The sequence below is a fragment of the Filicampus tigris genome, chromosome 6 (genome assembly GCF_054856515.1).
Source record: "Filicampus tigris isolate MCC_2025a chromosome 6, RoL_Ftig_1.0, whole genome shotgun sequence".
Classification (NCBI taxonomy): domain Eukaryota; kingdom Metazoa; phylum Chordata; class Actinopteri; order Syngnathiformes; family Syngnathidae; genus Filicampus; species Filicampus tigris.
The window spans coordinates 15,882,464-15,905,518 of NC_141222.1; the positions used below are offsets into that span (position 1 = coordinate 15,882,464).

Below are 23,055 nucleotides of genomic sequence, written 5' to 3' on the forward strand. Positions count from 1 at the left end.
ATATATATATATATATATATATATATATATATATATATATATATATAATGTAATGTTATTTTTTACAAGAAAGAATGCTATTGAATACCGATTGATGGGCTCACTTTAAAGGACACTTGGGTGAGCTTAACATTGGCTCTTATATAATAGGCTAGCATGTAAAAATGACATCAGTACTAAAGTCGCGTGCGTTTTCCGAAACCACTTGCAGCCGCGAGAGTGAAGCGGCGTCAGAGGAAGTAAGACCTCATCAAACACCGGGAGTGTCTTGAACGTGCGCATCCGACTCCACAACCGAGTGTGGCCGCATTAGAATGCACTATTTCGGCTGTTACGTTCCATTGTGGACGGCGTGTTGTCGGTCAAAAAACTGTGGGCATTCCTCATCCAAATAAATGTGCACGTCCACTCATTCCCACTTCAGTCTCTGTAAATATCCTGACTGGTGTTAAATGCCTCGCCGGTCCTAACTGTGATCAGCAAAGAAGCAGTGTTTTTTATCTATTTATTTATTTTAAATTTTAGCAAAGAAGCAGTGTGGGCTCGTCCCAGCATAAATCTATGTAGCTCTGCTCACTTCCACATTTCCTCATTTTCATATAAATCAGGTTAATCCTTTTGATATGTTGAAGTGGTCATTAGTAAGGATGTCCACATATATTTAGGTGCCAATTGATCCCCGTTTTTGGACGTTATAAGCAATGAAAGTACAATGATTTCCAATGGAGAGTTTGTAATCGGTTCCTCCAGTGACTCCGACCGAACAAGGATAGAACGGTAGGGGGCGCGCCCCTTCTCCTCATTAACAAGAGGCGTTATTTATGGGGTCAGTTATTTCCTAATTTCTCCCAAATGTATTGATAAAATAGAAAATGACAACTCTTTTCATTTTCCTGATAAAAAAATATATAACATGAACTTGTTAGTGAAAACATGGCCCCACCATCACTTTAATGTTCTTTCTTGCCTTGATGCTGCTTGCCGCCACGTTGCGAGCGGAGGGATTGACCGAGAGGAGCAACCATTGAGGTGGAGCTGCTCGGCGTGCGCACACATATTCTACCCATCCTACTTCGTACGTGCTTCTTCCGTGCGGCGAACGAGGAATCGAAATTGAATGACATTCTAAAAACTGAACGAGAGGGTGGGATAGAATGTCAAAAAAAAAAAAAAATTATAATGCGTCCCTGGTATTGTTCAGGGGTCGTAGTTTGGGGACCCCTGGTCGATAGATTCGGCTCCGTGTCTCGGACGCCTGCCATCTCATACAATCGAGTAGCAGTAGCCCCACGCTCCATGCCCCCACTGGTCAACCAGCCAGCCCAAGAGCACTCAAGAAGAGCACAGGCCGCGTGGATGTTGTTCGCCGATGCTCCAGAGGATGTTTGCTCTGTCATTTTTGTTGACGACAGAACAGCCAATAAAATGCGAATGAGGCAAGCAGCAATTTGAAAGTGCTTCTCATTTACAGTACATGCAGGTCTCCATACTCCATTTGGCTTGGGGCTATATCGGTCAAAGCTGCCTGTTACACATATACAACCTAAGCATCTTCATTACTAAAGTACACACTACAGTATTGAAAGTGTAGAACTGCATGCACGCTTTGAATAAAACGTCTGATAGTAACCATATAAAAATCGCACAGACAGGTCATTTTGTCAGACTTCATAGTACTTCATGGTACTGGAAATATTGTGTTATCTAAATTAAAAAAAAAAAACCTCACATTGAATCTCTACATGTGTAATGACGAACGTGTTCTGTAATCTGTGCAGTGTACGAATTCAATAAACAACAGTGCTTTCAAACACAGTACATGACGGGCCTGACTGTTTAGCGACCCCTAACGGCACACGACGAAAGTCGCATCAGTCACAGAAGTGTTTCAGACTATGAAGCAACAGTTCCATCTAGTGTCCATATAAGATGTATGCAGGCCAAGAAATAGCCAGTCTTCACTTCACGGTCAAGATTCATGAGAACGCATTTGCTAAAAGCTGTCAGACTTATAGAAAATGATTTATTTGACAACTGTCAGTCAGGAACTGAGAAAGCACTAGTGAACAATGTTGCCTCTGACAAGTGCATCATTTCCCTCAACTGTCCTGTAAGATCTTAGGGCAGACTTTGGCACAATGACCATCACATCTAAAGGCAAGGCAGTTTTATTTATATAAGCACATTTCATACACTTGGCAACTAAATGTGCTTCACACAAGCAAAGACACAACACCTACAAGCATTTACAAACACAACAAGTATCTTACAAAAATTACTACAATGTATGTTGACAACATTGAAAAACACATTAACAGAAAACTTTAAAAACGTTTAAAAGTAAAGAAATAAAAATGGGTTTACAAATTATCTAGAAGATTTTTTTTTTAAAGTTACTTAAAGGACCTTAATCAAAGGTATGAGGAAAAAAAAATATCTAAGTTTTTAACCTGGATTTAAAAGCATTTACACTCAGGCCAGACTTCACGTCTGATGGCAGCGTATTCCATTTGTGTGCAGCATAACGGCTAAATGCAGCTTCACCATGTTTACTTTGAACTCTGGGCTCCACTAAACGATCCAAGTCTGCATATCTCAGATCCCTACAGGGATATATTATATTCAGTCAGTATTTTTTAAATGTTTTCAGGACCCAAACCATTCCGTGATTTATAGTCCAGTAATAGAATTTTAAAATGTATTCTACAACTAATTGGCTGTTTTAGTGATTGATTTTGATTGCTGAAACTCAGGTCTGAGTCTATCAGCACCCTAAGATTTCAGAGTTGGTCTTTGGTTTCTAAAGACAGTGGCTCCGGGTGTTTTCTAATAGCAATTTTCTTTTCTTTATTGCCAAAAACAACTACCTCTTTTGTTTTGGTTTATCTGAGGGAAAAATTTGGTTCTGTTGTTAATTTGCTCCAGACAGTGACACACTACATTGATTGAACTGCTGTCATTTGGGGACATTCATCTGCATAACTGTGATAGCCAACATTGGTGTTCTGAAGCATTTTACCCAAAAGTAACATGCAAACTGAAAGACTGACCCTTGAGGGACCCCGCGTCATGGCCATTCGATCTAATTCAAAACTTCCAATGGTCACAAAGTAACTCCTTTCCTGTAAGGCCCAAACCTAATTTTAGGACCGTTCCGTTTAATCTCACCCAAGTTTCCAACCTGTTCAACAGTTTGTTACATTCTAAAAACAGTTGGGTTAAAAATAATACAATTTGGGGTCAAAAATGGACCGATCCACAAATCGGGTCAATTTGACCAACATTCTTGCTGTGTTTTGTATAAAACAGATTTTTTGGGGTTGTTTTCTACAAAACTACCCATTTTTGGGTTGTTTTCTGCAAAAAAAACAAAAACAGAAAGTGGCAATGTAAAAAAAAACATTTTCTTGCCACTAGCTGATATTGAAAAACGCGTAGGCATGCTTGCGTGACCTCTATGCTGTATTAAACTTTCCAAGCTGCTCTATAAAGACTTCTCGCATCTCCAAAAGAATAATTTTTTAGGAAATGAAAAACAAGATTTTTTTTTTGCAAGCTAGTTTAAACACTTTCTATTAAGCAGTAAAGCAGGCGCAAAACTGACTTTCTAGGGGCCCCAAGCATGTGTGGGGCCTCTGTGAAGGCCCCCTCCCACCCAGTATTCCTAAACTTTCCCAGTCTTTTGCAGCCCCGTCCCAGATTTTTTGAAACATGTTGCAGACATCAAATTCAAAATGATGCCATATTACACCTCAAATATTGAGGTGTAATATGGATGGTAACAACATTTACAGTTTGCTATTGCATAATAAATGCCTGGGAGCTTGCTTTGAGGGGACTGGAGAAAAAAAAAAGAACAAAAATGAGGTCCACCAAACAGGCCACCATACATGCTGTGGCTTCCCCCTGTCCCAAATATCAAACCAGACTTGGTCACAAACAAAGGGCATGTAAATTATGAATTAGAACTTCAAGTTAAAGATCAAGTACACAACAATAAATAAATCACAAGACACGGGGCTTTGAATTTTTATAAGACTTATAAAAAGAAATAAACATAACACTAACCAAGGCAAGTTGAACTTTGTGTTTTTCCTTTGCTTCTCTAAGAAGTATTTACAAAACAGGATTATATACAGATAGTAATGACTCAGAAATGAAGGAGGCTACATATAGTCTACCAGTTGTTTTTTTTTTTATAGTGATAATATATTTGTTATATACAATGTAAATGGCAAGAACTGACATTACAGATTCGGCAAAAGTTTGAATTAACTTCAAGTATCCATCTTAGGTTTTCACAGAATCTTTTAAATGATGAAGAGATTGTTCGATGCAAAGATCTGCTGTTGCTGAAGAACGAGGCAGGGGTGGAGAATACGACGTCGTAACAAACATGGAAACACAGAACAATCACTTTCCAAAGTTCGTAACCGCCCACTTTTGAAGAAACGTAACACGAGCATGAGTCTCCTATTTACATATAAAGTGATATCCAGCTTATAGGCTGATACTGTAGCACGTTTCAAAACAACAATAGCGTTCCTTGATGAAAGGACCGGAGACTGGACACACGCAGGTCCAAACAGGGTTGATAATGGTTGTGAGTGTGGAAAATTTGAACAAAACATTGCGGGTACTCAAATCTAACATCGAAACATTCTGATGTCACATTTAACTGTCTCTCACTTGAAATCTACAAGTTCAACTCTAGAATTCCTCGAAAAATGTACCTCCGTTGCAAGATCTTCATTAATTGAATACCTAGTACCTTAACTTACTTTTAAGATTAAGAATCTAAATGTAATGAAACAAAATCTAACACTGAGGTCAACTGCACAAATAGAAGAAATAAGTGTTTGGATTCTACACAAGCAATGAACGTCTTTCTCTGCCTCCACCGAAGGAAATGCGGTTGTGTGTGGAAAACTTCCACGTACATGGATCTCTAACGCTACTTCACATAACAACACTGTAGGGATTAAATGTGGCACGAGTTTACACATTAGTAGGAAGAGGAAACATCCATGTACTGGAGAACACGGTAGGCTGCGGTCATTGTCGCGTACTGTCCAACACGGCACCTTAACAGACTGCTGTCCTGCCACCAGAGAAGTGAAAAGAAAAAAAAAAAAAAAAAGGGTCCTACAACGCTTTCTACTGTCAGTGAAGTCTAGGGCTGTGAAATTTAGAATAGGTGTTTCCGAATCGGGTGCTCAGCGCTCTCCTCCCGCCTCCTCTCTCAGCACACGATGACGGGCAGCGACTCGCTTTCACGCCGCTGATTCTTCTTCAGCAGCTGAATGCGGTTGTGGCAATAAAACTTAATGGCCCGCCAGTCCCGCTGGTTGCTGACCAGCAGAGGACACTGTTGCAGGCAGCGCTCGCAGTCGGCCTTGGCGGGCACGCGGAGCTCATTGATGTTTTGGGTCAGGTGTTCCTCCACTGCCGCGCGCTCCGCCTCGGACCATGGACGCTTCAGGACGCCACGCTTCCCTGGCAGAGGATATTTAAAGGAACACAAATATTCAGGCTGATTGAAAAACATACAACACCATCACCTAAAACTTCAAAGCAGTGCGAGCACTAACAAAGAGGGGTGATATAGTGGGGGAACACTGTAAACCCAATTACCCTGCATGAGCACAGTATTTCTATCTTATGGTTAATTGGAATTGGGATAATGAAGGGTAACAGCCAATCACAAAAGCTTGAGAACCTTGTAACCTTATAAAACCCAAACAAAATGTTTTCTTACCCGAGCCTCTCCTTCGGCTGATTGGCAGTAGAGGAGGAGGAGGAGGCGGCGCAACGGACTGGGTGTTTTTGAGCTTTTTGGGTCGACCCACTCGGCCGTTGTTCTTTCCCTTCCTGATGTAGAGCAGGGTCGGTGTGGGTTTTGGAGTGGGGGAAATGGTGGGGGACTCTGGCTTCTCCTTTACTTGCTCCCCTTCCGATTCTCCCTCCGAATAAGAGTCTGCAGAGTTTCCCGACATAACTGTGAATGGACGGATGAAGGAAGGAAAGGGGAGATTGCATTATTCTATTTATTGCAGTACTTGCCACCAAGGCACGTATTTTCTGAACCATCTCACAGAACACCACCCGACAAAAACGAAATATACTTAAAATAATACTGTCCTAATTTCCTCACAAATGATCTTACCGGTATGAAATGAGGGCCTATTTAGTTGAACACAAAGCTATTATACTGTTATATGAAAGGCAACAGGTGGCTACACAGGTTAATTTTATCTTCTGCTATCTAGTGGAAGAATATATCAATTGTTCTGTCCGTCAATTTTTTTTAGACCAATTAAGTCAAACTGCATAATTTCCCAGGTACACCTGATGATGTCTCACACATGTCAACCCATACATATTTTTTTCAAGAATATGTTCTATGCAAGCTCACTAGTTCAAACAAGGCATTCTAATAAATATTGCATTTGTGGAATAGGACTTCACCAATCCACCTGTTTTTAGCCATCTACGGACGGGGGCGGACACTTCTGTTGACTGAAAATGACATCACAGTGCCTCGGGGCTCAGGTAACGACCAATCACAGCTGACCTGTTTTCTGAAGCTGAGCCGTGATTGGTCATTACCTGAGCCCTGAGACACTGTGATGCCATTTTCCGTCGACAGAAGTGACAAAATGGCCGCCCCCATAGATGGCTAAAAACGGGTAGATTTTGCTGCTTAACTCATGTTCCACTAACGCAATATAATAATCAGAATGGCGTGTATGTTTGCGTTGAATTCCCCCCCTTTAAGTGCTGTAGAGAAGCGGTTGGTAATCACAGAGGTCAACGGCAACATTGAGCACACCTTCCAGAGACAACAATAAACAACACGAGTGTCACTCGTCTGTCCTGCTCACCATCCAGCTCCAAGCAGATGTGGTTGAGGCTCATGCCCCTGAAGAGCACGCCGTCTCTCTCTCCACACAACACAACGCGGCCCACTCTGCCCATCAGGCCTGGATCTTGGCCAATCCCGGCACAGTTCTGTGTCACGTGGTACTCCCTCTCCAGGAAGTGCTCCAGCCTTTCCACCGCGCTGCCTCCCGGCTGGCCGGGCTCCTCTCCCTCTCCGAGAAGCAGCAGCTGGGTCAGGATGGCCACCTGCCGCCGTACCCTGGTCTGCGTGAGTGCTCTGGGATTGCGGGTGCCGCTGGAGCGGGCCAGGCTCCGGAGGAGGTCTGTGCCTCGCAGCGGCGTGGCGGGGGAGTGGTAGGGCCTGGCGAAGATGTAAGGGTTGACCGGGTCGACGCCCACATCTTCGCGCGTCTGCAGGAGGAGTTCCAGGCAGGGCTCGCAGTGAGGGGGCAGAATGAGGGGCTGGATGCGTCCACGTTTGCCTTGGACGCCGACCCGCGGGAGGTGGGAAAGAACCAGCCGCTCAAAGGGGGACAGCGAGGCCTCCAGCGGCGTGAGAGCCGGGGGGGAGCCAGGGGGAACCGGAACGGGGCACTGAGGAGTGACGCGCGCTCGGTACTCTGTGATGGACAACTTGGAGACCTCACACTCGCGCCGTCGGTTGTACAGGATGAGGAGCGCGAGGCTGGAGTGGCAGAGGAGGCGCCAGGCCTCGGCCGACTGCAGTTGGCGAGACAGCGACAGGAAGGCCGAATGCTGCAGCCGGCGGAGGTACAGAACGAGGGACGACAAAGACGACAGGAGGGGCAGCATCTGGTGGCGCCCGGAGCTGCAGAAAGGCCAGACAGCAAAGTGAGCAATTATTGCACCATAGTCTTCGGAATAATAAAAGTCACTTTGTTATAGATTGGCTTGTCCTGCAATTTATAATAAGGTGCAACCATGCATATATTAAAATTAGACGTCGCACCTAAAATCCCTGTCCTCTAATCGTTTTTATCAGATAAAATGCTAGAGGCGCTTAACTAGGACTACAGATATTTCTGACCGCGCCATAGCGCCCTCTAGCCCCGGGATATGGCCATCCCTGAATATGTCACATAGTTGCCATGACTATACTTCTTCCATTTCTCCTTCTACTTTCTTTTGGCGGTTGGCAAATACTTTTGGTGCATTACCGCCACCTTCAGCGTGCAGCATCTGCCAGAACAAGGATTTACTATTTACAGCATCAAAAGGCGCAATAACCGACCAGGATTCTACCATTGGCCACAATGTGATGTGGGATTCTAGTAAAGGCAAACTAAAAAGAAAAAACGTTTCCGTAGTTAGAAACGTAACTTTCAAATCCAACTGGAACTCATTCGCTGACATCAACAGGATTACCAAACAGGGATTTTTGGTGTGAGCCTGAGCAGAACCCCACAAAAATGCGACCTATACTCCGGATTAATTTATAATGCCAAAAATACGATAATTTAAATGTGGGCTACGCCTACATATAAAATACATGAAACACCGCCTATCCGTAGTTTGACATTCACAATTCACCTATTTGCTGTTTTTGTGCTCAGGCCTATGCCATGTCTTGTATAAAATATTGTTTTGGCTCAATCTGGTGGCCTCCTGGTGCCCAGCAGCAAAGTTGAACTGAAGGGAGGAGCTTTATTTATATATTTTTTAAAAAAGCCAACATCTTGTGGCATATATAAGCGATTACAAACCATTTTGTGTGTGCGTCAATTACTTGCAGATTTTTGCTTGTTGCGGCAGGGCTCAATATTGACTTACAAAAAACTCACTATATCTTTTTAGTTCATGACAGCTTGATCAATAGAAAATTCAATAAAGTCAATTATTTAATGTGCAAATGATTGGTTTGAGAGTAATTACTACATATATTCCTGTCCCCCCACTACCTCTTGTGTCATAGTACTTACTTAAAATGCTAAACAGATAGCTAGGCCTTTACAAAGACCCCATCTGAGAGGTATTAAATAAGAATGGTTGATTATCGCAATATTAGTAACATTATTTAGCAAGAAACAACAACCAACCAGTTAAGTTCACTTCAACTTGATTTCTATTCTAGTAAAAAGAACAATATTGGCAATTAATTTACGTACTAAAGATGCCACCTGATAACGGTCATAAGGGCCACACCAACACGCACAAATCCATTTGTCAATTATGAGCAATATTTATTTAATGTCACTTGTGTTGTTTTGAGAAGATGCTGCTTGTGTCGATACTGTGTATCGTTGCTGTCCTGTGAAAAACACTGATGTCCAATTTTTTTTTTTCCACGTTAATGGGATGTCTGTAATACGGAAACCCCATTAACGTAATTTTTTTTTTTAATGAAAAAAATGGATATAAATGTTTTTCACAAGGCTGCGACAATGTTATGAGGAAATAAAAATATTAAAAATAAAATTGTATACAGTTGTATCACTAATCATCATACCAAGTTTTTACGCTTATTTGCTTGTGATATCTTCATTAGTGCACTTTCAAAATCAAAGCACTCCTTTCAAAATAAAAGCACATCATATTTTGTGTTTTATTTTGACTTGTTAAGAACTGTTGGCTGGATGTGGCCCGCAGGTCGTGTAATTTAGGCTGAGTTAGGCGAGTAGCAATGCAATGAGGGAAGTGAGGCTACGATTGACAAAAAATTCTCAACAATTTTCGAATGTTACCTCAGCGAGTCTTTTTCCTTGTCCTCGGGCCCGCTTTCATCTTCCACATCCACCACACCATTCACTTCCTCTTCGTCCTCCTCTTCTTCCTCCATTTTTTGTTTCGGCATCTCTTTGGACAACTCGTTTCTGAAGGTCTGAGCACACCTGACCTCGACATCCTCCTCTTTGGGCCTCTTTGAGCGCACCACCTCCACAACTTCTTCATCTTCCTCTTCATCGGGTCGCTCTTTCTTTAGCCTCCTTCCTCCACCCTTTCTGGGCGGAGTCACAGACACCGGGGGCGGGCTCCTCTTCAGGACCGACACCGCCACAGCGCTCTGCCCTCGCGGAGGCGTCATTGCGGGTGAGGGTGAGGCAGGCGATTGTTTGGCTGCGGTAGGAGGAGGACATAAGGAGAGGTCCTGAACACCGCTCTGTTCTACTCGGCTCTGTGTCGCGACAGGTGACGCCTTCGTGTTCTGATTAGCGTGGGCTGCGGCGACGTTTGTGTTATGCGTGTGCAGGCGGGGCATCTGAGTGTAACGCTCCACGAGGGCGGAGCACACGTCCGGCTGGTGGGCGTGGTGTTTGTCTAAATGGCGGCCCAGTGAGCGGAAGTGGCGTCCGCAGTAGTCGCAAGTTTGGCGCATGGAGTCTATGGACACACCTCCTCGGGGGCCGTCCGTGTTGCCGTTGGGGCTGAGAGGAGCGGGAGCTTTAAACACGGGTTTGGTCGAGGTGGAGAAGGAGGAGCTGGGAGGAGAGGCCAAAGGAGGGTGGGAGGAAGGGAGAGGACGATTGGAAGAGGCAGGTGCCGGATGCCCAGACTGAATCCGATGGGGGGTCTTTCTCCTCGAAGGGGTGCCACGCCGCTTCTTGCGCCGACGTGGCGTGCGGCCGCGGGGGCTTGTATTGTCCTCATCTCCTGCATCGGACTCGCTGGCGTCAGAATGTGAGATGGGTGAGGAAGAGGGGGAAAGGGACCAAGAGGGGGTGACGTAGTCCTGGTACTGCTGTTGCCTCTTCGGTCGCTGTGTGGTCGACATAGGCTCGTCCTCCTGAAAGCAACAGACGCAGAAACATAGAGTTTAATTACAGTAAAAAATAATAATAATAATGACTTTTTTTATGTTTATTAACTTTTTAACTGTTTACATCTATATACAATCACAAGGTAATGGTTGGAGGTGGGCAGTCCGTCTGACCAACGGACCGGTCCGCCTATCCGTATGACGGATGCCCGTTTTGCTGATGTTACACGATAGATGGGAAGCTTTAAAAAAAAAAATAAGACGGACTAAGCATAGACGGAAGTGAATTTTCATCCGACTGTGTAATCATAACTAACCTGGTCAAGTCCGAACGGACCTCACAGTCTATTATTGACGGACGCCCGTTCTGCTGAAGAGAGACGGAAACGCGCCCCAAATGCATTGACTCTATATGTACAGCAGGTGGCGGTATGCAACAGAGAGAGAATGATTAGTTTCTCGGCTAACCCTCCATTATCCACTCCAGTAACTTTGAATACAGAGCGTTTTACAGAGACGTTCTTGTGAGTTAAGTTTTACACTTCTATTTTTATTTTTGGAAAGAGTGGGGTTAGGAGGTTGTGAAACAGTATTGTTCAGACCCACACTCCATTTCACAAGGCGGCAGTAATGCACCAAATGTTATTTGCCAACTGCTAAAAGACAGAAGATGATGATGAAGAATATGAAGATGAAGGAGAAAAAAACATTCATTTATTATTATAGAAGCCAAATATGGGTCAAATGGTTTGTGTGTACTACTTGTCTTGAACACTGTGTGGCGCTGTCACTAAGGGTATACAAGAAAAGAGAAAGAAACAGTGTACAGGTGTTGACTCAGAAGGGCGCAAAGGTTTTTGACCGCTCCGTGCGGCGGGATTTATGTTTATAGACGCTGTGTGTTTTATGGAGATTTTAATCATTGGAAAGTGACAAATAAACTACGTATTTTAGCAAATGACTTATGGACTATCAAGCAAACAAGCCGCCAGCGCGTCAGACCAAGCCAAACCAGCAACACTTCACTAGCCCTCTATTAGACTGGCTATTATAATTGTAATGTCTGCTTTAATTCGGTTTGGACGGACTAGGAAGTGTTTTAATCCACCAGGATTGTACCTTTGCTAACAATGTGACATGGGATTCTGGTTAAAGTAAGCAAATCTTTACTATTTTAATCTAATCGGTTCAGATAATGGATGGATGTTTGTATTTTTTCTTCTTTTTTTGTCTGGATTGAGGATTGAGGATAGACTGGCGGACCTTTGACATTTACCGACGGAAGAACGGTTAAGATAACATGACGGACTGACCGACAATTACAGTTAGGTCTGGATTGAAAAATGGCCAGATTGATGGATGACGGATGGGTACCCAGGCTGCTGACGGATGACAAATGACGGACCGGCAAACTTGAGTAAAATGCCAACCTCTGTTAATGGTAGACGCAGTCAACGTGACATTATGACATGAGCCAATCAACCAGAGAAGGCAGATGGACTGCTAGGTAGTTAGCCTACGGGTTCGCTACGCGCATGCATCACAACAACTTATTAGTATGGTGATTCAAAACGGTGAATTTTACAAGTAATCAGTACCAGGTGGATACCTACCTTTTTGATGTTGTTATTCTCCGTGTCAGAGTTACACTCATGTTGTGCTGGAGACATGGAGCCACGGAAACCCTGAGGAACACAAACCGGTACAGCAAAACAGAGATAATGCTTATTAATGTTTGTCATTACAATTATCCTGAGGTGACATTTAGAGCCACCGCCACCCCACGGCCCAAATGGTGCAATCTGATTAAGATACATAGAGTCTTAACCAATGCTTAACACTCACATTGGCTTTCTTCCAAGACTTTAAATAATAAATGTGGTTTTGGAAGAAATTGGGCGCTCTCTCTTAACCTCTGATTTCAGTATGTCAATTTACTTCCTTTAGTCTAAACGGAAGTGGCTATCATCATTTTGTTGAGGGGGAAAAAAAATGATCCGATTGAATAGAATCCGTTAATGGGACAGATGTCACCCACTAACGATGGTAACAGTTACCTAAGCGCTATAGGTAGGTGTTGGAGCTCAGTCATCACCATGGTAACCCCATGCCCAGCTTTATGAGCATGTGTGAGAGAGAGCGAGTGTGTAGTGTGAATGCGCGTATGCACTTGTGTGCAGCAGTGTGCGACTATGCCCATTGTTGGCTCCCTGATGCGATCGGTCTATACGGTTAACCCTTGATGGTTACAAATGTTCAGCCAATGATGCAGCGCACACACATTTGCAAACATTTAAGATGAAAACCCAGAAATGTATGTCACAAACCACATGCAAATAGCAAGCGCCACTCTAGGTCACATATGGCAGTGTTTGTTTGCAGAGACAGTGAGCACAGAAATGAGTTTTCAGCTGCTATTTTAGCATTATGGAGAAAAGAAAAGAAAAAAAACACATTATAAATATGAGCAGCATATGTTTTTTTTAAATTCAATCAATCTACCATTCCTGCAGAGTCTTTGTTCTGGTCTGTTGAGGAAAGTGTTGGTGGAAAGACAAATGCTTTTTGAAATGTTAAAGTTAATTTATCCCAGGGTGACAGTTAAACATGAAGTCAAAATTGTGATTTAAGTGAGAAGCCATTTTGTGTTCTGAATCATGTTCATTAAAAAGTATCAGTAAAGTGGACCTATGGGTTAAAGTACTTTTTTTTTTTTAATCTGAGTATTTTAAGGTACTGACCAGGTTCTCGCCCCACTCAGTCAGGCTGTAGTCCACAGTGATCTCCTCCCCTTTGGTGATGTCCCGGATTGCAATGACCACCAGTCGCACTTGGCTGCCACAGTGGACCTCTCTGATGCGACAGTTTGGGGACGGTGGGAAGGAGGTGGTTGCCGCGGCGGTAGCGGAGGCCACTGGGGCAGTCGGTGCTGCTGACGTGGAGGTCACAGAAGGGGCTTGAGCGGAGGTCGCCGGCGCAGGAGCAGGCACTGGGGTTGGGGTCCGAGCCGAAGATGCAGCCGGTGTGTAAGCTGAGCTGGAGCTAGCCTTGGGTGTGTTGGAGATTTTGTCATGAGTCGGCTCTGATGGACCACTAGAAAAAATGGCACCACAGGTAGAACCTGAAGCATTTTATACATACCGGCATATATACTTATATATATATATATATATATATATATATATATAGGAAAAAAATGTTGGACTATTACTACATAGCTCCCATGCTATTTAACTGGTTCTCTTGTTTTGAATACATACCGTTCATATTCTAAATATACCGTATGGAAAAAAAGCATTTGGACACACCTCTTTGTATCATAGTTTTTCACTGGTAATCAATTGGTTGGATTCAGACTCATTGGATCTCTGTATAATTACCAGGTGTACCAATATTTTCGTCCCGTGATTGTGCGTTTGTTTAAGTGTATGTGTTGTAATTAGGGCTGTCAAAATTAAAGTATTAACTATGGAGATTCATTTAAATTTCATAACGCACAAAACAAAAAAATTAACTCAGTTAACTCAGTTTTATTTATTTCCTGTAGCAGCTGACCTCTGCTCACAGTGCAGACAAACTTAGAGGAGAGTCACTGTCGCAAAGACGGACTTTTACGGAGTTTAACTTTAAAAAGGTTGCTTGACGGCTCATTGGAGAAATCCAAAATAATTTGCACACTTTGCATAGCCAAATTCAAATACCGTATTAGTTGTATGTCTTTGTTGTATCGCTCAACTGTTGTGTTTTACAGGAAAATAATCGTATTCAAGGATCAAAGAAAGCTATTAGAACAGTCTTTGAATCAAAATATACTTTTATTTTTTTGTCCATATTAATCTCAAGATTTGAGTCAAGTAAATAACGGTTGCAAGCTTTGTAAAAAATTGTAGTTGAAAAAAAAAAAATTAATCATGATTAATCATGGAAAATGTTGCGATTAATTATATTTTAAAATTTAATCGTCTAACAGCACTTTGTAATATAGCGGTATTCATTTTCCAATTTGAATATTAAGAATATGATGGGTATGGGCTCAAGGGGATCGATGTATGAATGAATGAATTTATTTGAGCATGTAGATGTAGACAACACAAGGCATCATCAAGAAGTAAAATAGAATAAAATTTAAAAACACAGCATCAAGGCCGTTTCAATAGCAAAACAAAACCAAAATCACGTTTTGCAGTCAATATTGAATTAACATGCCAAAAGGCAGTGGGAAGAAGCATCATTTATTTAAGTTCTTCTCCACTCCTTTTTGGACCAGCAGTACGCAATGTTTCAGTATTGTTAATGTTTCTACTGTGTACTTCAAATACAAATATACAATACAGTCCAACAGAATGTTTAAGTATAATAGAGTACAGTGGTGCCTTACGATTATGTCGCTAGCAAGGACATTGTTAAATAACCACCACTTACCAGCTGTTGGGAGATGCTTCTGTCTTGTGGAGAGACCCGTCCAGTGTGGGACGTTTACTCTCAGCTGCTTCCTTACGGTCACCTGACAGAATAACGGCAATCCTTGTAAAAAGGATTACAAGTACGCATACACCCACCCACACAAACAAACAACCACACTAACGCACACGCGTCGCTCCATTCTTCTAGATCAGATGCACAGCTGCGCATATGTACAGAATCACACACACTGAAACACACAGAAGTAGGTCACACTCAATTGCACAAGCTCCGCCTCCATAACAATCCCACTAGCAGATGCACGCACACACACATACACGGGTTAAGAAAATGGCATGTACACACACCTCTGCAGAGTGTCTGCTCAGAGTTGTTCTCCTCCTCAGCGGGCGTAACAAAGACTTTCACAGGTGTCCCTTTGCGTTTCCTTCCACAGCCACGTCTGGAGAACACACACACGCGCGCTCAGAATTATCATTTAGTCAATAAGCCTGCTGACCAAACTTTACGTCAATCAGATCAGATACTGATAAATAAGCGGTCAGGCGTCTTGCTACAATTGGTCGTTAGCCGTCTCGTAGAAGCTAGCAAAACTGTCGTAAACGCACAGTAAATTGACAAAAAAACATTTTGACGGCTGCGTGGAGCTCGCTTTCGCCGTCTTTTCTTTAGGAGCCTAACTCTAAGATTGTTCTATTTCCACAAAACACTGCAGCTGAGTTTAACAAAACACTCGCGGGAACTCCTTGAGACGCAAGTAACCTTCCTTGTATATGAACTTACCAGAATTAACATTTATTTCGCCTACAGGTCATGCACTGACTTGTATAAATCTTTGTACATTTACTTAACTTTACCCCCAATAAATGAATACATACATACATGGATACATACATACGGTACATAGATAATATAAAGTGGTTAAAAAAAAAAAAAGGCCAGAGAATCAAACGCACCGTGTGAAAATGTGTGAAAATGTGCGAAAACTATCTGTGAGGGCCTACATCAAGCGAGGATGTTTATCTTGATTTTGGACCGGTTCTGATCACAGATCTCTCTGCGGCGATTTGCCTCAGAGAGAGAGTGTGTCTTTTTTATGTCATTCGATGTTTCATTTCCATGACACTGAAGCCTCTTCAAAGTAGGCCATAAGAAGATCGTGCGTTGGATTTACAAGCCTCCATTATTGTCCACATAATAGCATGTTGCAGACACATGAGCAACAGTAAAGTAGGGAAATGGAGAAAATGTAAAAATATATATATATATATATATAAATATTTCAGAGGGGGGCAAGCTTAAAAAAAAAAAGCAAAAGGGAGCACAAAAGAAAAGCAAGTGCACAGAGAGAAGAGGAGAAGTCATTCAGCACAGATATCAACCAGACCCACAGTCTTCGTATTGATCCAATCCACTCCCATCTGGACTCTTGATACTGTGTGTGTCTGTGCGTGTGTGCGCGCGCGCGCGCGGGCATTCACTGCATGCGTGCGCGCAACAACTGACCACATCAATTTGGTCGGGTCTTTCTCGTGCCTCCTCCGGCAGTGTGAGGCCCACCCACTGTGGCAGATTTTTCTTTTGAATGAACCATTTCAAATAAATATGCAAATCCATGTGAAGCCAAACATGTACATGGATCGGCTTCATTCCAGAGTGGGCACCCAAAAACATAACAAGCCCCGCCTCCATTTCAAGTGGGCTGTTGTAAGTGTGTGTGGCGAGAGCGTGTGCGTGTTCCGTTACATTCGTTTACATGAGAATTGTGCTTTTGAATCCGTAACATTTGTAAACGTACGAAGTTTCTGATTAACGGTAAGAAACGCTAAATGCTGGTCATGAGCAAAATTGTCGGCATCTGGCCGGCTCGCTTCCTGAGCACTATCAAAGTGCCCTTAAGCAAGGCTCCAAACCTCCAACCTGCCCTTGGGTGTGATCTGCTGCTGCTCCGCCCTCATTCTGTGACAGTAAACTGAATTTCCTCAATTAAGAGAATCAATTAATGTATTCACAATGGCTCAAGAGAGTGAACACACCCGTATTTCATTGTGATCACTCATCCACTACGCTTATCCTGTTTGGCGCTATGGGGGAGGTGGAGTCCATCGTATGTGACATTATAAAGATGCAGGCTACAGCCCGCATTGGTTCAATTGACGATCGCTGAAAAGCATTCACAAATTTCCCAGAAACATTCTCACCTTTGGACATTTGAATCTTCAATGATGCTGATATGCATATGTTTGGGGAATATGGGACGAAGACGGAGGAAAACTGGAGGAGAACCCACACAAGCATATAGAGCAGGGGTCCCCAGCCGGTACCGGGCCACGGCAACGGCAACGACACCCCCCCACCCCCACCCCCCCCAGCCCCCCACCACGAAGCAAAGTTGTCTCTGTAGCGTAACACTAAAAATTAAATGCACAAGCTAGCATCTCCATCGCGTAACGCTATTAAATGCATTGTCATTCATTGTAATGTGTAAAATGTAATGTGTAAAAAAAAAAACAGTTCCCAAAATCGATCAATTTTTGTCATTTATAAAAGTGCTAATATCAGCCAATGAAATTGGCAAACCGCTGAATCGGTCTGCCGCTTGTCCAAAAGTTTCCAACATATTGTAAGCTTTCAACACGTATTCGTGGGCACCATGTCTTGGACAACGTTCAGCATGACTGACTCCTCTCTTGTCAAAGACAGAACAATGCCAAAATGATTATGTTCATACTGTCGGTGCCTTAACAGGAATTAAATGTGCTTTTTGAAAAAAAACCCAAAAAAAACCAACTGTGAGAGCAGTCAGAAAAGTGGCTAGCGAGCAAATCGCTAAAATGCTAAGACTGCACCTCTCTGTTTGAAGCCGTAGAAGTTGCGCATGTTACAAAGCGACAATGGCTTGACATTGAATTTGATTGAGTTGCTTTTCATTTTGGTTGAAAAGTTCAAATAAAATAAATTGTCACATGCACATGGTAGTCGTCTCGAAGTGACATTCGGACTATGCGGGGTTCTTCAAAAAAAAGTTTGCGAACCAATGACCCGGTTCCCTGCAAATGGCCGCCCGCCTCTTACCCCCTTCGACCTGTAGAGGGAGACACCGACACAACTGTCACTTCCTTAGTCACCTGTAGCGGAACAAGAACGAGCTGCGGCAGTTGTTGGCACGCAAGGCGGCGAGAGCCGTCCAGTTGACTTGCGCTTGGATGACTTTCCCGTCAACTTTCTCGCGTGCGTTGATATCGCTTGATCCCCTTCAACCTTCTTTTTCGGTCTCACCCTCTTCATTGATTCCGTCTTTCTTCTGTCCTTGCGCATTTCGCTCCCTTCTTCTCTTCAGCCCAACACACGTACACACGCAAGACTCACATGTGCATGTGCAAACACACACACACACACACACAGCTCACAGTCCACATGTGCACACACACACGCAGACACACGCACACACACCTCCCCCTCTCTGGCCCACATACACACACACGCACACACAACCAACAGGCACTCACTCGGTGACACACGCATACACACGCACGCACACACCCACCCCTCCCTTTCAGGCTTACAGGCACGCAAACACACACACACACACACACACACAAATATCCTCTCTCTCTCGCCAAGCTTGTATGCACGCACACACCCTCCCCCTTCACTAAAGCTCACACACACACACACGCCTGCCCTCTCTCTCTCTCTCTCTCTCGCTCTCTCTCTCTCTCGCACTCTCTGTCTCTCTCTCTCTCAAATAACCAAACCCACAGTCTCATGTTCCATCTCTGACACACACACACACACACGCACACCCCTTTTTCTTCTCAAACACACAATGGTGAGCATATACACTTTCTCAGACGCACAACTAACTGCTGTGATAAATCGTGCGGTCATGTTCATTAATACACATTATTCATTGGCCTCTCCCACACACAAACTCATACGGCACGGACGCGCGCGCGCGCAACGCACGCACGCACGCAACCTCCTCATACACGCTCGCTGCACATATGTCAAAGACAGATACAAACTCACCCTGCAAGCTTCATGTACACTTCGCCCATACACGCGCAAGCACACGCACGCGCGCGTACACGCAAAATCGTCAATAATAAAACAGCAAAACTCGCGCACACACACACAACCACCCTCATTCTCACATATATCATACCAGCCACACACAGGCGTGCACACACCCACAACTTTTGCTTGGAGCATGGGGACACACACATACATGCACGCACACACACAAACACACACAGTGTCCTTCCTTCTTTCGTAAACAAAGTAGATGCATAAACACAGTCTCCTTCCATCCGTATGACAAACACACACACACACACACACACACACTGCCCTTGTCTAGGAGACACACAAACCTGCCTGTCTCACCCCACATACACACACATCTCGCTTTCTTCCTGACTGCAGAAACACACACAAGCAGAACAAATACACTTAGACAGAGAAAATACATTCACTCACACACACACACACACACACCCACCCACACACACAACATATGCACTAGCTACCAAGCCCTCTTTTTCAGTTTCCAAGACACAAACACACACACGCAAAGCTCACCCTCCCCTTCAAAAGCTTGCACGCACACAAGACACACATACACCCGCACGCACACACACACACACACACACCCACACGAACACTCTCTCACACGCACACATTCACTGCGTCACACACCCTCCCTTCTCTTTTCCTCTTAAACACATACACACACTGTACTCTGGCTGCAACACACACCCTCCATCTTCTCTTTGAGGCACACACAAGCGTGCGCGCGCACACACGCACTCTGGTTTTGTGCGTGCATTACGAACACACACTGCACACCAGTACTTGAAGCCAAACGCACAGCACACTCTTCAGGTAGCACTTTTTACATTGCTTGATGCCGAATACACACGCGCACATGTAACAGGTACACACGACACGCTAATCGTACAATTGATGATTGTCCCTTCTGATATACCACAAACAGTCACACACGTACATTTCTCACTCACTTTCTCTCTCTCTCTCTCTCTCTCTCTCTCTCGCTCTCACACACACACCCTCCCCCATTCCTCTAACACACATGTACGTGCAAACACACACTCCTCCCTCCCCTTCCTTGTGCCTCTAACACACTTCCCCTCTATCTCTCTCTCACACAGACTCACAATACTCGGCACAACAAATACACAATATATATATATATATATATATATATATATATATATATGTGTGTGTATATATATATGTACCCATGCACGCACACGTCCTTCACGTGTGCCGTGTCACGTCTCTGTGTGCCTTCTGACACATGGCAAACTCACCTATACGCTCCCCCAACACACATTGTCATTCGGCATAAACACAAAATTACACTTGCTAAATAACACACACACGCACACACACTCCTTGCACACTGCTCCCCCTCCCATTTCGCTCCTTCTCTCTCTCTCTCTCTCTCTCTCTCTCACTTAGACACACACACACACACACACTCACCGCACACGCACTCGTGTCTGTCTCTGTCACGCACACACTCACTCCCCCCTCCCATCCCTTGCACACACTCCCTCCTCCTTCCTCTGCTCTCACACACACATCCATGCAGCTACACACACACACACACACGCTCAGGCAAACACACGTATGCACGCACACGCTGCCCTCCCCCTTCTCTCCCTCCCTCCCTCCCTCTCTCTCACACACACCCACCCACCCACACACACCCACACACACACACACATATAACCGTTTCTGTTATTTAAGGGGACATCACGTTGACTTGCATTTGTTTCTTGGCAAGCAGTCACTTCTAACTTGACCTTTGCCCTTGCCCACCCTTAACACATTTTCTTCACCTTCAGATATCGTCATCGACATTGCCATGGCAACTTGTTCCTGGACCCCAAAAGGCAGATGTGGCCCCATAAGATGTGATGTGTAAACAGATTAACGTCCCCATAACACAGTGATAACCACACACTCTCATTCTTTTACAAACACACACACACGCACAGAGCTGCTCCTTTCTCTCTCACGCTCTCACCCCCTCCCTTCTATGTGCGTGTGTCCTTCTCTCCAACTCACACACAAGCTCACAACACACACACGTAAGCTCAACACACACAAGCACGCACCTCCGCAAGCACACGCACACACGCAAACAAACACGCGCACAAACACACAACTCAAGCTCAACACAGAACAGTAATAGCATACATTTGTCTAACTTTTGTTTTGATAACGGTGACTTCCACAATGTTTATTTGCACAGGACGTGAAAACACCCCCGATACTGTGACTTAAAACTGGGAAAAGTAACACAAATTAATAGGCACATGTCATCTGTTTCGGGAGGGCTGTTGATACGTTAAGTTCACTGTCTGTCACACGCTCGCGCGCACAGGCACACGCACGCAAACACGCGCCTCTCCGCTGATGCGTTCGATGTAAGTCGTAGAAAACGAATATGACACCAAAAAAAAGCAACTTTCTCACTTAGTGCGACAGACCATAAAGAGTCATACATGTTTACAACTTGTTGTCATAAAGGGGCCACTCTCCCTCGCACACGCGCATTACACACCCACACCGGGTCTCGCTGTCATTGGTGAACTGTCGGAAATGAGTAGCCCCTTGTTTTGGTCCGAACGTTGACGGTTAAACGACCAACTCACCCCCGCAGCGGCGCTGCTGCTTTGACGCCGTCTCCGTCCCTGTCCCTGTCATGAGAGTGTGTCTCCCGGTACTCGTGTGGCGACCGCTCGGTCTCCGCCATGTCTTGCTCTCAGCCTCTCTCGCCGGAGTCGCCGCTCTTCAGCTGCTCAACTGGCTCTCACCAAGGTTATTACAGACGATTCCACTATGGCAGAGGGTTGAGTGTGGTATAAGGCCCATAACCGGGGAAAAGGGTGTTCACTTTACGATTGTCACACTGCTCAATACTCCAAAGACCAACAAATGACTTTATAAAACTACCACTCAAAACACCACTGAACTGAAGCAAAGAAAGAAGTCGTATATTGCATACGACGGTTCTCGTCACCCCCATGACGGAATGGACGCGCCCACAAAGCAGCTGAAGGGGAGGGGGAGTACACAGCATCTTCGTAGAGTGATTCGCAAGTATACTTTTCAATGAATCGTCACAATAAAATGATGCAAACATATAAACAGTCCACCTATAAGAGTAAAATCTAGCAGACACAGAGAAGCACGTATTTTCCTTGTTTTTTATTTATCTTATACCACGCGTTCGTTTCATCAACATATGATTTAGGTATCAGCGGTCATGAACGCTTTAAATCGCTCTTCAACAAATGTTTTTTCAAATCCATTCACACTACAATTAGGATTGATTCAAATTGAGGTTCAACATTAAGTTATACGTGCATCACTGTTATTGGCACATAATGATATTTTATAATATTTGTTTATGTTCATGTTGAGGTACTTTATAAGTTATGGTTGTGTTGTTATTATAAGCGGTATAACAAAAATTGATGGATCTGTATTATTATTTAAGCAAGGACTTCTCTGCTGGCCTAACCACTATCAGAAATAATGCTGACTTACATTTACAACCTAAAACTAATAGTTGTTTCGTGAATCCTTGTTAATTTATCCCCAGTTGTCTTTTCGTCTTAATTTTGTAGTGCTTCTCTTGGTTTCACTGCTTCCGGTAGGTAGAAGCAGTTCATTCATTCATTCATTCATTCATTCATTCATTCATTCATTCATTCAATCAGATTTTAGCCTGCTGCCATGCCAATCTAATCTGCCCGGTGCCTTTTGAATCATTTTGAATCAGTAATGCTGACCAATGTGACTTCAACTATATTAGTCATGGGACTTTTTAACCAAAAGGCTGTCAAATTCATTTCAGTTCAGGGTCACATTCAGCCAAATTTAACCTCAAGTGGGACCAGTATATTTGTGGCCTAATGAGGTTTTAATAATTTTCCCCATTTTTGGTGCAAATAATTACAAGTACATTTGGAAAACATTCACATTCAGGCCTGTTG

General features: G+C 43.9%; 1 protein-coding gene across 1 annotated transcript; it reads right to left on the minus strand.

Annotated features, from left to right (window-relative positions):
- Positions 1-4,017: 4,017 nt before the first annotated feature.
- On the minus strand, positions 4,018-22,023 carry LOC147145984 (uncharacterized). Its single transcript, XM_086034388.1, has 9 exons — positions 21,709-22,023; positions 15,367-15,461; positions 15,020-15,101; positions 13,339-13,690; positions 12,211-12,282; positions 9,585-10,624; positions 6,885-7,711; positions 5,759-5,998; positions 4,018-5,496 (listed from the first exon to the last, which is right to left on the minus strand). Exons 1-9 carry the CDS (start codon positions 21,807-21,809, stop codon positions 5,243-5,245), a joined length of 3,063 nt encoding a protein of 1,020 aa, XP_085890514.1. The 5' UTR covers positions 21,810-22,023; the 3' UTR covers positions 4,018-5,242.
- Between the last annotated feature and the right edge of the window lie 1,032 nt (positions 22,024-23,055).